Genomic DNA, 15,113 nt, shown 5'->3' with positions numbered 1-15,113 from the left:
CCTCCCTCCCCCACCCCACCCCACCCCACCCCGCTTGCACTCGGCACCTACCTGAGGGCAACTGCTGGTGAGGCAGGCGGCCTGACGTTTATTTCTGTGCAAAGCCTGGAATGTCTGAACAATGCCTATATTTCGCACTGACCTTGAACCTCTCAGTCAGGCCAATCCCCTGGTGATTTTCCACACCAGTAGAGTCGATTCTGAGAAATCTGGATTGAATTGATTTGAGGAAAGATTGGATAGGCTGGGGTTGTTTTCTTTGGAACAAAGGAGGCTGAGGGGAGATTTAATTGAGATATATAAAATTTATGAAGGGCCTGGAGAGACTGGATAAGAAAGGCCTATTTCACTCAGCCAAGAGATCAACAACCAGGGGGCAGAGATTTAAAGTAATTGGTGAAAGAGTCGGAAGGGATTTGAGAAGTAATTATTTCACCCAGAGACTGGTGAAAATCTGGAACTCTGGTAGAGGCAGAAAAACTCATCACATTTAAAAGACACTTGGATATGAACCTGAAGTGGTGTAAAACCTACAGGGCTACAGACCAAGAGCCAAAAAGTGGGATTAAACTGGATGGCTCTTTTGTGGCCAGCACAGATATGAGGGGCTGAATGGCCCCCTTCTGTACCATAAATTTTCTATGTTTCTATGAATCATTGACCAAGTGGTTTAGAATTTTGTTTTATCAATATCATTTGCCACTTGATACTTGATCCAAACAGAGAATTCCTTAATAAATTATTTCAGCATTCCAACTATTTATATTGATCACTACAAAAATAATCTCCAGGTCCACCACTTGACCTACAGAGGGTTGGGTAATTCATTGCACACCCATAAAATAACCACCTCGTCTTTCATGCTCATTCCTGTCACACAAGAGCTCAAGACACAGAAAAGAGAAGAGTTGAATGTAAAATGTGTCCAAATATTTAGCATTATCACAGGGTGAATGGTGATGAAATTGGATTCCTGGCTTAAATTCACTATAAAAATATGTCCAATTTGAGCTCTCCCATGGGTCAACTTGGCAAGTGTTACTGAGGGAAAGCAGTTTAATGCGTTTGTGAAATGGTGGGTAGGAGAGTGATGGACTCTTGGAGTTCTCTTTGTTTCCAACCACTTGTTTGGAGATTTCTGATACACGCTCAGAGATTTATTAATGTCTCAAATTTCCATGACTGGCTGAAAAGTCCACAACATTGCCCCTGCTCCAGATCTGTGTGCTTTGTAGAAATGAAAATCTGAGAGACCAAAATAGCAAAAAAAAAACAATCATTTCTTGAGTGAACCTCCCAGGAGATTGTGGGTCAACTCTTTTTGCTCCCTTCATTAATCCAGGGAGAAAAAATCTTTTTATAAAATTAGGCATATAGGATTTAGGAGTAGGAGTAGGCTATTCAGCCCATCGAGCCTACTCCACCATTCTATATGATCATGGCTGATCCAGCAGTGGTCTCACCACTTTTCCCATTACCCTCGATTCCCTTGTCTATCAAAAATCTGTCCAACTCAGCCTTGAATAAATTCAATGACCCAGCTTCCACTGCTTCCTGGGGAAGAGAACTCCACATACTAATGACCCTTTGAGAGAAAAAGTTTCTCCCTATCTCCATTTTAAATGGTAGACCTGTTATTCTTAAACCATGTCCCCTAGCTCTAGCCTCCCCCACATTCTCCCAGTAACAACCTTATCCAGTTCCCTCAATATCTTTAATGTTTCGAGTCCGATCTATTGAAGGGTCATTCGGACTCGAAACGTTAACTGTGTTCCTCTCTGCAGATGCTGCTGAGTTTTTCCAGGTATTTTTGTTTTTGTTTTGGATTTCCAGCATCTGCAGTTTTTTGCTTTTATCCCTCGATATCTTATACGTTTCAAAAAGATCACCTCTCATTCTTCTAAACTCCAATGGGTATAGACCCAACCTGCTCAACAATTCTTCATAAGGTAAGGCCCTCATCCCAGGAATGAGTCAAGGAAACCTTCTCTGAACTGCTTCTAACTCAATTATATATATTTTTTCAAATAAGGAGACCAAACTTTACACAGTATTCCAGATGTGGTCTCACCAAGGCCCTGTACAGCTGCAGTAAAACTGCCTTACATTTATATTCCATTCCTCTTGCAATAAACAGCAACATTCCACTTAACTCCCGAATCACTTGCTGTATCTGCATAGTAAATTTTGGTGATTCATGCACCAGGACACCCAGATCCCTCTGTACCACCGAATTCTGCAATCTCTCTCCATTTTAATTACATTTAATTACAGTTATAGATTCTATTTGAAGCATGTTAATTCATCTATCGTTGGAGCACACCACAGCTCCCCCATTGTACAATAAAGTTCCTTCTTAAATGCATGGTGTTTTTGCCACAAGCTTTCCAAAATAGCGCCGGATTTTTAGTTCGGCCAGCAGGAACTGAAGGAGGGCATTGTATTATTGGATTAGATCGTAAAAAACCTGCACCTCAATTCCCTTTTTCCACTCACTTTTGCTCCATACCCTTCAACACTCTTACCCAACCAAAATCTACCCCTAAACCTTGACCCTCAGCAACCACAGCATTTTGCCGGAGAAAGTTCTGGATTCCCACTACCCTTTGTGTAAAAAAGTGCTTCCTGATTTCAATGCTGAAGAGCCAGCCTCAAATTCTAAGATGGTTTCCCTTGTTCTAGATCCATTGTTCTAGATTCCTTGTTCTTATTCCAAGATGGTTCCCCTTGTTCTAGATCCCCCACCAGAGGAAATACTTGCCCTATAGTCTAACATATTAAACCTTTTTCTCATTTTAAGCTCAATGAAATACAAACCACGTTCATGTAATCTGTCTCTGTAATTTAACCCTTTCAACCCTGGTTTCGTTTTGCTGAATCTGTGCTGTGCCCTCACCCACCCCCCACCACCCCCCCCAACGCCCCCCGCCCCCCCGGCCCCCCAACCCCCGGCCTCCCACACTCCCCGCCCCCCCACCGACCCCCCCACCCCACCTGCAGGACCAATATGTTCCATCTGACGACCCGTGTCCAGAACTGAACACAACTACTCTTGCCTAAGACCTCGACCATTCTTATTCCAGCTCCCTTTCTCAGCACTTGTAAAGAGAAGGGACAAATTATAAAGCCCGGGGTTTCCTAAGTGCCAGCCCCATCCTTTGGCAGAATTGTGCCAGAAATAGTGCTGGAGCAGAAGCATCTCAGAGGAAAATTCCCAATTATTATTCCAGGATTGTATCCGCTCACTGGAATTGAACTGATAAAGGGGGAGACCCCGACATCTGGAAGGATAACCGGCCCTCCTTATACTGGCCGTCTGCTTAGGCCTTTATTTCCTGGGGTTTAGAAGAGAGGTGATCCAGTTGAAGATTAGATGATGTTTCAGGGCTTTGACAAGGCAGCAGTGAGGAAAGGGGCCAGGGCTTGCGGGGAGTAGCTATCCCAGTCGGATTACCGCTCAGCTCCTGTTCACTTACACTGGAGCGATGCTGCACATGTCTCACCCAACCTTCCAGCTCAGGCCCCATTGTGAAATGTGCAGCCTCTTGGCTTCTGGGACTCTGTTGTGCAGGGCCGCAGTGTCGAAAGAAGTGAGGCCAGCAACCCTTTTAACCACCCTTTGTGTGAAGCCAGGTAAGTTTAAAAGCCCAGCCACTTTGAGAAGCCAGGGAGAAGGTAAGTGGGTAAGATTGGGGCGGTGGTGGGGGGGGAAGGGGTGGGTGGGGGTGGGGGGGAGGGGGGGGAGGGGATGGGGAAGAGGGGGTGGGATGGGGCCTTGACAGGTGGTCAGTTTGGAGGGTGGGATGGGTCAAGGGGATTGGCTGGTCAGTCAGGGGGATAGCTGAGGGGTCAGGAGAGTAATCGAGGAGTGGGGGGTACTCGGGGTATCGGGAAGGTGGTCAGGGGTGAGGGGTAGTCGTGTGGCAGTTGCAGGGGGTGGTTGGTACCAGTGTGGGGGGGTACTTGGAAGACAGTCAGGGATTGGGAAAGTAGCCAGGGGTAGTTGGGACATTGGGGGTGTAGTGGGGGTGGGCATTAGTTGGACAGTCAGTGAGTAGTCAGTTGGGTTGGGGGGTGCAGCCTGGGGGTCCAGTGGGGATTTGGGGGAGTCAGTGCTATAGTTACCCAGGAGTTAGAAGTGGTTTTAATTCTTCTAACTCTGCCTATTAACTATTTCTGTAAGACAGTTGGAACCATCCGAAGTCTCCGATTTAAATTGGAGGATCGGATGGTTCCCGGTGCAGGGTAATTACCCATTGGGAGTTTGAACTTCCCGGACAAATGCCTTGCAGCCCATGCACAGGGAATTCTGGGAGCCCCCAGTGCCCCCAGGGATGTCCCCCGGGTACGACCCTCTGGAGATTGGAAGTTCTGGACCAATCCTTCATCGGGCCAAGGAATCTAGAACACAGGGTCACAATCTCAGGATAAGGGGTTGTCAGGAAGATATAATAATTTTCATAATGTTATTGGAATTTATTGTAAAATAGTGGTATCTGTGTCTATATGTGTGTGTGTGTGTGTGTGTGTGAGAGAGACTTAATTGGATTAAAGGCAGCTGGTCTAAAGGCTTTGATGTGGTAGGAGATAAGCTGGGTTTGAAATGTTAAATAGGTAAAGATAGGTGTCAAGGGAACATTTGTATTTTTAAATAAACCCGACTAGATTGGTATCAAAGGAGGGGTGAAATGTGTCACCCAGCCAGGTGAAGTTCAGAAACAGTGTGTTTATTTTTCCCAAAGATTACTGGTAAAACTTGGTGCAATGAGAGATTTTAATTAACAGAAAGATAAAGGCCAAAGACACAGTGAAACAATGAGCAGAATCTTGCCGTCGGTGAGCAGGGGGCGGGGCCCACTTGCTGACGGGTAAAACGACACGGAATGACATCGGGTGGAACCCCGAACGTCATTGCACCCCATTTAAATTTTCAGGAAGGCGGGGGCTCAGCAAAATCAGCTGTGGGCCCGCCGACCTGTCAGTGGCCACTTGAAATTACCATATGAGGGGACATGTAAGGGATTTAAAAAAATTTTTTAAATACATTTCAAAGTGTCAGCAATCTCCCTGAGGCTGCACTTAGCCTCAGGGAGATCTGAGCTCTTTCATGCACATGTATAAAAGAGCGCACTCTCGATTTCAGGGACTTCCCCCCCCTCCCCCTCACACAGGGAGCGCATAGCACCTCCCTGAGGACGTCACGCTGGGTGGGCCTTAATTGGCCCGCCCACATAAAATGGCGGTGAGGCCCACTTCGCTGGCAGCGATCGGCTCCACGCCCGCCCGACAGGCAGAAAATTCTGCCCAATGGGAATTTGCATTCAAAGGGGAAAATCTGTATAAAGGAGCGAGGGATGTGTGTAAGGGTAGGCTTTTTAAGATCTAGCAAGTGTGAAAGGTCTTCAGCATCTGAGCCTCAAGCTGCTGTCTTCAAAAAACTAAAGTTAAGAAAACTCAGTTTGAATTCGATTGGTTCAGGGTATCGGGTGTCACCTTGTTTGCGTCTTTTAAAATCTACGTGTCGTACTGTTGCCTTAACAAAAGTGTAACTGGGAGTTAGATTGATTAGAGGATTTAGTAGTTATCATGGTAATAATTTGTAGACCTATGTATGTGCTTAAAAATCATTTTTCTTGTTCATAAATGTTTAATTTAGGTTTGTAAAAACCTATAAGACTTGGTGGTCTTATCACTGCTGAATTCAAGGCACGAATCTCAAAATTTATACAAATTGCAAAACAGTGTGGCCATTGTTTCCCTTTAGGATTTGAACAGCTCAGCATTTACCATCAGCTGTGCCATAGCAGAGGCAGCCATTTTGGACTGAGATGAAGAGAAATTACTTCACTCAGAGGGTTTTAAATCTTTGGAATCCTCTACCCCAGCGGGTTGTGGACGCTCAGTTGTTAGCACACTTGAGACTCAGATTGATAGATTTTCAGACTGGTAGGGAATCAGGGCATGTGTGGATAGTGCAAGAAGGTGGAGTTGAAGTAGAAGATCAGTCATGATCTTGCAAATGGCAGAGCAGGCTTGAGGGGCTGAATGGCCTGCTCCTGCTCCTATTTCTTATGTCCTTCTGTTTATTTTCAGCTATGTTCCGAAATTAACTCCAGATTTCTAAAACGTGTCATTTTCCTTGTTGTTCAGTTCTGCCAGTTCATTGACCTGTTCCTCTTTTGTCAAACAGCAGTGGTTAAGAAGGAAGAAAAGATCTTCAGGGATTGCATGGATGCCTTGGAGTCTGGGGCCAACATGAGTGGGATCTACACGATCCACGTTGAGAACATGACAAACCCTCGCAAGGTAATCAACCACTCGCTTACCTCTGGCTTAACCTCCATGCCAAAAGTAATTCAAGCCATTCAGTAACAGATTACTTTGTGTCAGGTACTAATGGGTGTCATTAATGTCCACATTATACACTCTCTATCCTTTTAAACATTCCCATCTTTCACTCCTATGTAAATCTTACTCCTACATCATTTTAATGGTCAGAAATGCATAGGCTACATGAGTGCTCTGGAGTCTCCAGGAATTGAAGAATAATCTCCAGGATACTATGGAGAAACATCCTTGGAAGTAATAACAACAAATTTCTTTAAACACTTTAATCTATTTGTTATAAAAAAGACTAGATATGGGAAATATGGCACTTTGGCAGTCAATGGTCATTCAATGGATATCGAAGAGTCTGGTTGCTTTCCAATTGGAGGAAAGAAAGTGAAGCATTATGAGGATGGACACATTGGGTGACCAATGGCCAGAGTGTTGTGGGTGGGTGTGGTTTGAGGCAGGAGGTCATGTGATGACACTCCTGGAATGAGTCCAACTAGAGTTGGTAACACTAAAGGGTCAGTGTAGCTGGAAGTGAGGTGCGCTCTGTAATGGATGAGGGATTCACTCTCACTCTATCATTAGTAGCACAACCCGGCCACCCTACAACAAACTGATGACAAGGATGGGATAGGATTGAACAGAAGAAATCAGGTTAAAAAGAAATTGGCACTGTACCTCGCCCAGTGATTGTAAGTAGCAAGCTCCGGTAGAATTGATAGATCTCAATGGACCTCAGAATGCCACAATTTGGGAGAATTGATCCTTTTGAACCTGCCACAGGTGATTGGACTCGATACATAGAACGCCTCACATTCTTTTTTCAAGCGAATGAGATTACAGGGGAAGAGAAGAGGTGAGCGATCCTCTTGAGTACTTGTGGGAGCAAAACCTACAGCTCGATTCAAAGTTTGACAGCACCCAGTGCCCCAGATGTGAAGAATTTCAATGAGTTGGTGGACCTCATGAAGGGCCATTTTCAACCCAAGTCCTCAGTAACGATGCAGTTTCAGCTTTAATTCGCGAAACAGAGCCCCGGGTGAGACAAGTGCATGCTACACGGCAAATCTAAGCAGCTAACAGAACATCGTGAGTTCGGTATGACTCTGAACGACATGCTCAGAGATCGTTTAGTGTGGGTGTGAAAGAGGACACTATTCAGAAAAGATTATTGTCTGAAGTGAGTCTGGATTTCAAGAAGGCACTACAGATAGCGCTGGCCATGGAAAGTGCAGTATGAGATTCAAAAGCAATACAGGGTGTGCAAAATGGAGCCATCCTCCACATCGGGTGAGAAACCTCAACCGAAAGAGGTGCATAAAAGTGAGACTCCGCTGAGAAGTGGGAAACAGCCCCCGCTAGCTGAGGAATAAAGAAAAATGACTTAGCAGTGACAGTGAAGAATACTTTTAATAGAGGTGGAAACAATCAGCGAAACCAATTTAGCGATTGGCAGTTAAAAAAAATCAAATGCTGCTATTGTCACAGAAATGGACATACAGTGAGGCAGTGCAAGGAAAGATTCAAGCAGGCTTGTAAATAAATGTAGAAGCCCAATGAAATCTATAATGTAGAAGAGTCTGAAACAACGAATTCAGACATTTACTCGTTGTTTAATCTGAAAATTGGAAAGACAGAACCAATATTGGTCACAGTGAAAGTAAATGGCAAATCTGTTAGAATGGAAGTGGACACAGGATCTTCCTCTACAGTAATTGGGGAACATATCTTCAGATATTTGAATAATGGTGAACATCAATTATGTTTAGAAGAAACAGCCACCAAGCTAAAAACATATATGGGTGAAGACATTGAAGTGAAAGGCATAAGCAGCATAACTGTCCATTATGGATGCCAATCAGCAAAGCTACCAGTGTTGGTATTGAGAGGCAGAGGGCCAAGCCTGTTAGGGTGAAATTGGCTAAGGGAAATCAACCTTGATTGGCCACTGAGACTCCAAAAGGAAACAGGAGGCGTTTCTGCTTTGGAAAAGGAGTGTGTAAAGATTCAACAACCTGGAGAAAAGCAGGCTGTCTTAAGCCAAATCTGGAAGAACAGCAGAAGGAATTCGAAGAGACCCTGCTTGGTGACAGAGTTCGAGGCGAAGTGAGCAACCTTCACAGGGAAAAAGAAAACTTGGTGAAAGAGTTTCACACACTAAAAGGTTCCCACAGGTCAAGGTTTGTACCTCTGGAAAAGCGTGAAGAGAAATAGAAAGAATTCAGCACTTCTCTGAATAAACTGAAGGATGAGCTGGCAGAGAAGACACAACAATGTTCAATTTTCCAGGAGGAAGCAAACATGTACAAAAAAGAGATGGAAGAGCTGAAGAATCAGCCAAATGAAGCCAAAGAGGCTTTGGAAGCAAAAGTCGCAGAATTTCCCAAGAAGCAGACAAATGGTAAAATTTTGGGAGGCTCAGCCACTGAGCTGATACCTGAGCGCAGTCTGGCCAACATTGAAGTCAAAAAGAAAGCTGAGATTAAAGTCTGTACGAGAAAGACAAAGACACATAGAAATAAGATACTGCAATAATAATAGGGCTTTAAGCTTGGCAGCACACGAGTATACTTTCATACAACAGCCTAGCAGTCAAATCACAAACGCCGATGTCCTTAGTCGTTTGTCTTTACAAGAAAATGATGAGCATGTCCCAGTTCCACAGGAACTTGTTTTATTGTTAAATTTCTTAGATTCCTTGCCGGTTTGTGCTCAACAGATCAGAGTCTGGACAAGTTGGGACCCAGTCCTATCTGAGGTACGAGAACAAGTGCTACATGGTTGGTTACAGGAGCCCTTATCTGATTAAATGAAACCGTATTTCAACAGAAGACATGAAATAACCAGTCAGGGTGGCATCTTATTGTGGGGAGCACGAGTGATAGTTCCTCCAAAGGGAAGGGAGCCACTTTTAATTGAACTACACAATGCCCATCCAGGAATATTCCGAATGAAGACCATAGCACACAGCTATCTATGGTGGCCTGGGATGGATGGTGAAATAGAGAGTTTAGTAAAGCACTGTGTGCAATGTCAGCAGTTGCAAAAGTTGCCAGTGGCAGCTCTGTTACACCCATGGGAGTGGCCAGGTAGACCCGGGTTGCGGTTACACATTGACTACGTTGGACCTTTCCTGGGAACAATGTTTCTGCTCATTGTCGATGTCCATTCAAAATGGTTGGATGTATATGAGGTGAAGTCACCGATGTCGGCTGCTACAATTGAGAAACTACATGAGAGTTCTGCCATTCACGGTCTACCAGAAGCAGTCGTTTCCGATTACGAATGCTGAGTTTCAGCGGTTTATCAGCCTCAACAGTATCGCTCATTTGAAAACTGCACCGTACCCACCCTTCCTCAAATGGACTGGCCCAAAGGGAGGCTGGCATGAAAGCTAACTGGCGATCTCTTGGCAACTAAGCTAGCACGTTTTTGTTTCCATTACAGGACTACCCCTCACACAGCAACAAGTGTCACACCTGCGGAGTTATTGTTGAAAAGCCATCTCAGGACACTTTGGAAGGAGGAATTTGACCAGGAAGTATTCAATGAATGGCATGACACTAGGAAATTCTGAGGAACAAAGGGACCTTGATGTGTGTGTCCATAGATCTCTGAAGGCGGAGGGGCATGTTAGTGGGGTGGTGAAAAAAGCATATGGGACACTTGCCTTTATCAATTGAGGCGTAGGTTACAAAAGTAGGGAGGTCATGTTGGAGTTGTATAGAACGTTGGTGAGGCCACAGCTGGAGTACTGTGGGCAGTTCTGGTCGCCACATTATAGGAAGGATGTGATTGCACTGGAGGGGGTGCAGAGGAGATTCACCAGGATGTTGCCTGGGATGAAACATTTAAGTTATGAAGAGAGGTTGGATAGACTTGGGTTGTTTTTGTTGGAGCAGAGAAGACTGAGGGGCAACCTGATCGAGGTGTACAAGATTATGAGGGGCATGGGCAGGGTGGATAGGGAGCAGCTGTTCCCCTTAGTTGAAGGGTCAGTCACAAGGGGGCATAAGTTCAAGTTGAAGGGCAGAAGGTTTAGGAGGGATGTGAGGGAAAACTTTTTTACCCAGAGGGTGGTGACGGTCTGGAATGCACTGCCTGGGAGGGTGGTGGAGGCGGGTTGCCTCACATCCTTTAAAAAGTATCTGGATGAGCACTTGGCACATCATAACATTCAAGGCTATGGGCCAAGTGCTGGTAAATGGGATTAAGTAGGTAGGCCAGGTGTTTCTCACGTGTCGGTGTAGACTCGATGGGCCAAAGAGCCTCTTCTGCACTGTGTGATTCTGTGATTCTATGAAATTGAGGTTAATAATGCCGAATTTAGAGGGGGAGGTGGAAAGGTGTCAGGGAAGCCAGAAAGCTAGTCATGACTGGCATAGGCATGAGAGGAAGTTTACTGTGGGAGAGACGGTATGTATGATGAACTTCGGGGAAGGACCAAGGTGGTTACCGGGTGAAATAAGTGCGGTGACTGGACCTCAATCTTACCACGTGGAGGTGGAAGGCCAGATCATCTGGAAACATGTGGACCATTTAAGGAAGAGAGGGACAAATTACCAAGATTTGGTTCCACCAGTGATCATGACCGGGTCTGCGTTTCCTGTTGAAGATACACAGCCCAGGACTGACATGTCTGATATTCCTGTAAGAGTTGAGGATACAGAGCTGCAAGTGCCACCGAAACACCTGATGTTCGGGCAACTCTGGAAAAGGAGGTTCCTGATAAAGAATCTGAAGTTGTGGAGCTGAGACATTCCACACACACCAGGAAACCACCTGTAAATTCCTTACCCAGTGTAAATATTATGTTGTCTTGAAAAATATGCACTTGTAAATATAACATGTACAGCTGAGTTAAAGGGGGAGGAATGTGGTAATTATGGTTTTATTTAATGCGTAATGTACCTGTAAAAATAATACTTGTTAGGCAAGATCACATATAGTAACCAATAGGAGAGTAGCATGGGCTACCTCAGCAGTCAGTGTAGAGAGAGTTAGAGTTGAAAGCACACGTGTAGTTACTGCTGAGTATATTGTAAATAAACTTATTGTTCCCATCCAAGAAGTGTCTGCAGATTAACTCTATCATTAATAGCACAACTCAGCCACCCTACAACACCCTGCCTCGATTTCCCTTTGGGGAAATGAATTCTACAGATGAACGAACCTCTGAGAGAATAAATTTTTCTTTGTCTCCGTCTTAAATGGGTGACCCCTTATTTTTAAACCGTGTCCCCTAGTTCTAGATTCCCACAAGGGGAAACATCCTCTCAGTATCCACCTGGTCAAGTCCCCTCGGGGTCATAAATGTTTCAATAAGATCATCTCTCATTCTTCTGAGCTCCAGTGGACACAGTTAATCAAGTACCACATGTCCTCTGATGGAGCGCAAACATACTGCAGAAATGACACCGTGGGGTCCACTCTTACATCGTCCAATTATATCATAATGGAAGAATGTGCCAGAAAGAAAATAACCCATTTCGTTGTCACACCATCGAGTAGTCATTGATCATACCTCTCATACTGGTCATACCTGTCGACAACTTTATCGGCCCTCCATTTTGATAGCGGGTATTCCAATGTTGTTGAACTTTGCACCGTTATGGCTTCAGTCAGCGTCTATCTTGCCTCCTTTACTCTGCAGGTTTACTGTGACATGGAGACCAGTGGTGGGGGCTGGACTGTTATACAGAGGAGAGTTAACGGCAGCACAGACTTCCAGAGGAATTGGAGGGAATATAAGACGGTGAGTCAAAGGAAAACAGAAAGTATTTGCATTTATATAGCGCCTTTCACAACCTCAGGTCAATCCGAAGCAGCTTACAACTAATGAAGTATTTTTGTGAAATGCAGTCACTGTTGTAATGTAGGAAGAAAGGTAGCCAATTTAACACAGCAAGATCCCAAAAAACAGCAATGAGATAAATTTACAGTTAATCTGTTTTAGTGATGTTGGTTGAGGGATACATATTGGGCCAGAATTCCGGGGAGAACTCCCCTGCCCTCCTTCTGCTCTGGATCGTCTGCATGCGCCTGAGAGGGCAGGCGGGCTGTCAGTTTAAAGAGGGTACCTTCAACAACGCAGCATTCCCTCCGAGCCATGCATTCACCACTCTCTGTGCGTGAAAGGAGCTTCTCCTGACACCTTCCTCACACCCTTAGGGCCGGATTCTGCCTGACCATCACTGAGTCTGCCGGTGGACCTGGAAGAAATCAGGAATATGGTGCAGGAAGGATGCAGCCACCTGAACCCAATCATATGCCGGAAAGCTCCTGAATTTGTTTAATGTGGGCTTACCGCCAGAACACGTGGTGGGGTCGGCTCTGATGTCGGGAAACCTGTGTCACCTGATCGCCTCGCAGGAGAAGGTGCCGAATTGAAAGGGTAGAAAGCCCTGTTTAAATTCTGAAATTCCATCTAGAGTCCTTCTGGGGAAGGACAGCAATTGAATTGGTCAGCGCTGTCAGTTGTGTAAATATAACAACGGAAAACTTTTAGGGGTCCAGGTAAAAGAAACCTCCAACGCAGTAAATGTTCGGCATCATCAATGGATCCAGCTGTGTTCAGAGGTGTCACAATCCACCAGCGCATCAGCTCCCAGTTCGGCAAGAGCTGTCTGCCTGACCTCGTCCGAGCCATTCGGGAACATGGAGATATTCCCTTTCCAGCTGATTGCAAAAGGACATCAGGAATGACCAAAGCAGCGTGGATGTAGGTCACCACAGAGGTGAATGGCCATGAGCTCTGTCTGAGGGAAAGGGTCCGGTGCCGATAGAGGGTGAATGAACTCTTCCTCTGCACTGCAAGAGTGAGTTTGAGTTTCATACTGTCAAACACCGACTTCCCTTTCATAAAACCATGTTACCTCTGCTTGATTGCCTTAAACTTTTCTAAATGCCCCACATAACCTCCTTAATAATAGATTCCAGCATTTTCCCTATGACAGATGTTAGACTAACTGGCCTGCGGTTTCCTGCTTTCCATCTCCCTCCTTCTTTGAGTAGAGGATTCACATTTGCTATTTTCCAATCTGATGGGGCTTTCTCAGGATCTGGGGAACTTTGCGAATGAATTGCCTCGAGATTCCCTGAGAGTGTGAGGATTGGAAGGACAGCGGGGAAACCTGATAGATGATGGGACCAGGTGGAAATCCATCAGTGAGGGATTCTCCTCCGTGTGACTGCAAACCTCCCCTCGTGCTGGAGGGCCAAGGAGCGCTCCAAGACCAGGGGGGGTGCAGTGCTGGAGATTCATTCACTGGCAGAGGCAGATGATACCTTGATGGCAACATGGGTGCAGCCTATTACACCCTGAACATCTGGAAAGCCGGCCATGGCTGCGAATCCCATTGCCCTCTCCGCCTGACTGTCCTCATCGTTCCAGGATCTTGTGAATTCTCCAGCCCTCTTGGACGGCGCATTTGTCACCTCCTCGATGCAGCGGTGAGTAGCTGCTTGGAAGATGCCGCAGATGCCACCTGAGGAGTGCTCGAAGCAATCCCTCGCATGGAAACTAAGGGCTCCCGTGACCTCCAATTCCATAGCCACAGGGTGCCCACAGTATCATTTTGGACACAGGTTGTCCTGCATTAGGGCTCTTAGCTCTGTGATGGTCTCCAGAGAGAGGTGGAGTCTCCTCAGGCACTCTCTGTCCAATGTTTGTAGGTGCATCATCCAGGCCCTGTAGGAGCACAGGCCCTCTGCCTTGCTGCATGGCTTCCTGTTGTATGTAACCCTTTGAGAATTGATCTCTTGGTGACTTAAGGGAATGGAAGTAACTGAACATACCGAGAAATGATGTCCCTCTTTAGGTAAAAAAGTCGCATCTGAATCCTCTGTTGGATTTATTAGTGACTACCTTAGACTTATGGCCCCTACTTTTTGTTCTCTCCCACAAGTGGAAACATCTTCTCTATGATGCCTATCCTCAAATGCTTTCATAATTTGAAAGATCTTTATTCTGCCTCCTGTTGCTGCTGCTGGGCTGCCTGTGCTGGTTCCTGTGCTGCACTGATCCCCTCCAGCTCTCGAGGATGAAGGAGTACAGGGTGAATGATTCTCATTGTGCAACACCCTCTCTCTTTCTTTCAAGGCAGCCTCTGAAGTCCCTTCCCTCAGGCACTCAGATGTGTAATACCTCCTTCATGAGTGGGCCCTCTGCTCCTTGGCTCTGCGCTGTCCCTTAAACTTTTGAACTAACACGTTAGGATTAGTCACTTCTTACCTCAGACTCCAACCCACCATCTTGCTCGCTCCAACAGGCTCCACAAAACGCAGCCCTGCCTATCAGTTTTCAATTGATTAGCTCTTGTCACTGAGGCTGAAACAAAGGAAACAGTTTTTTTGCCATACCCACTGTCAGCGCTTTTCAATCTCAGAACCTTTGAATCTCTATTAAGTTTCCAAGCAGGGGAGGGGAAAGAGGAAGAAGATGAGGGGGCAGAGACTCATCCAATCTGCTCCCTTTTCAACTATCATCCCACCCAATTTCCTGGAGTTTACGGCACAGGGTGCAACTCAACTGGTCCATGCCCCACATGAGCTGCCTACCATCCTACTTCATCTCACCCTTTCAGAATATCCCTCTATTCCTGCCTCTCTCATGTGTTTATCTAACATCCCCTTAAATGTATCCAAACCCTTCGTGTCAGCTATTCCCTGTGGTAGTGGGTTCCACAGTCGAATCACTCCCTGGGTAGGAAGTTTCTCCTCAATTCCCTAATGGATTTATTCGTGTCCATTTTATATTTACAACCCTTGACCAACAA

General features: G+C 45.7%; 1 protein-coding gene across 1 annotated transcript in view; it reads left to right on the top strand.

Moving 5' to 3' along the window:
- Positions 1-15,113, top strand: part of LOC121286889 (angiopoietin-1-like) — a 154,957-nt gene that overhangs the window by 123,537 nt on the left and 16,307 nt on the right. Inside the window, exons 5-6 of the mRNA XM_041204112.1 lie at positions 6,191-6,306; positions 11,990-12,091. Coding sequence (XP_041060046.1) covers positions 6,191-6,306; positions 11,990-12,091 — 218 coding nt within the window. The remainder of the gene's footprint in view (positions 1-6,190; positions 6,307-11,989; positions 12,092-15,113) is intronic.

This window comes from Carcharodon carcharias, chromosome 14, assembly GCF_017639515.1.
Source record: "Carcharodon carcharias isolate sCarCar2 chromosome 14, sCarCar2.pri, whole genome shotgun sequence".
Lineage (NCBI taxonomy): Eukaryota > Metazoa > Chordata > Chondrichthyes > Lamniformes > Lamnidae > Carcharodon > Carcharodon carcharias.
This window is presented reverse-complemented; position numbering and strand designations above follow the sequence as displayed.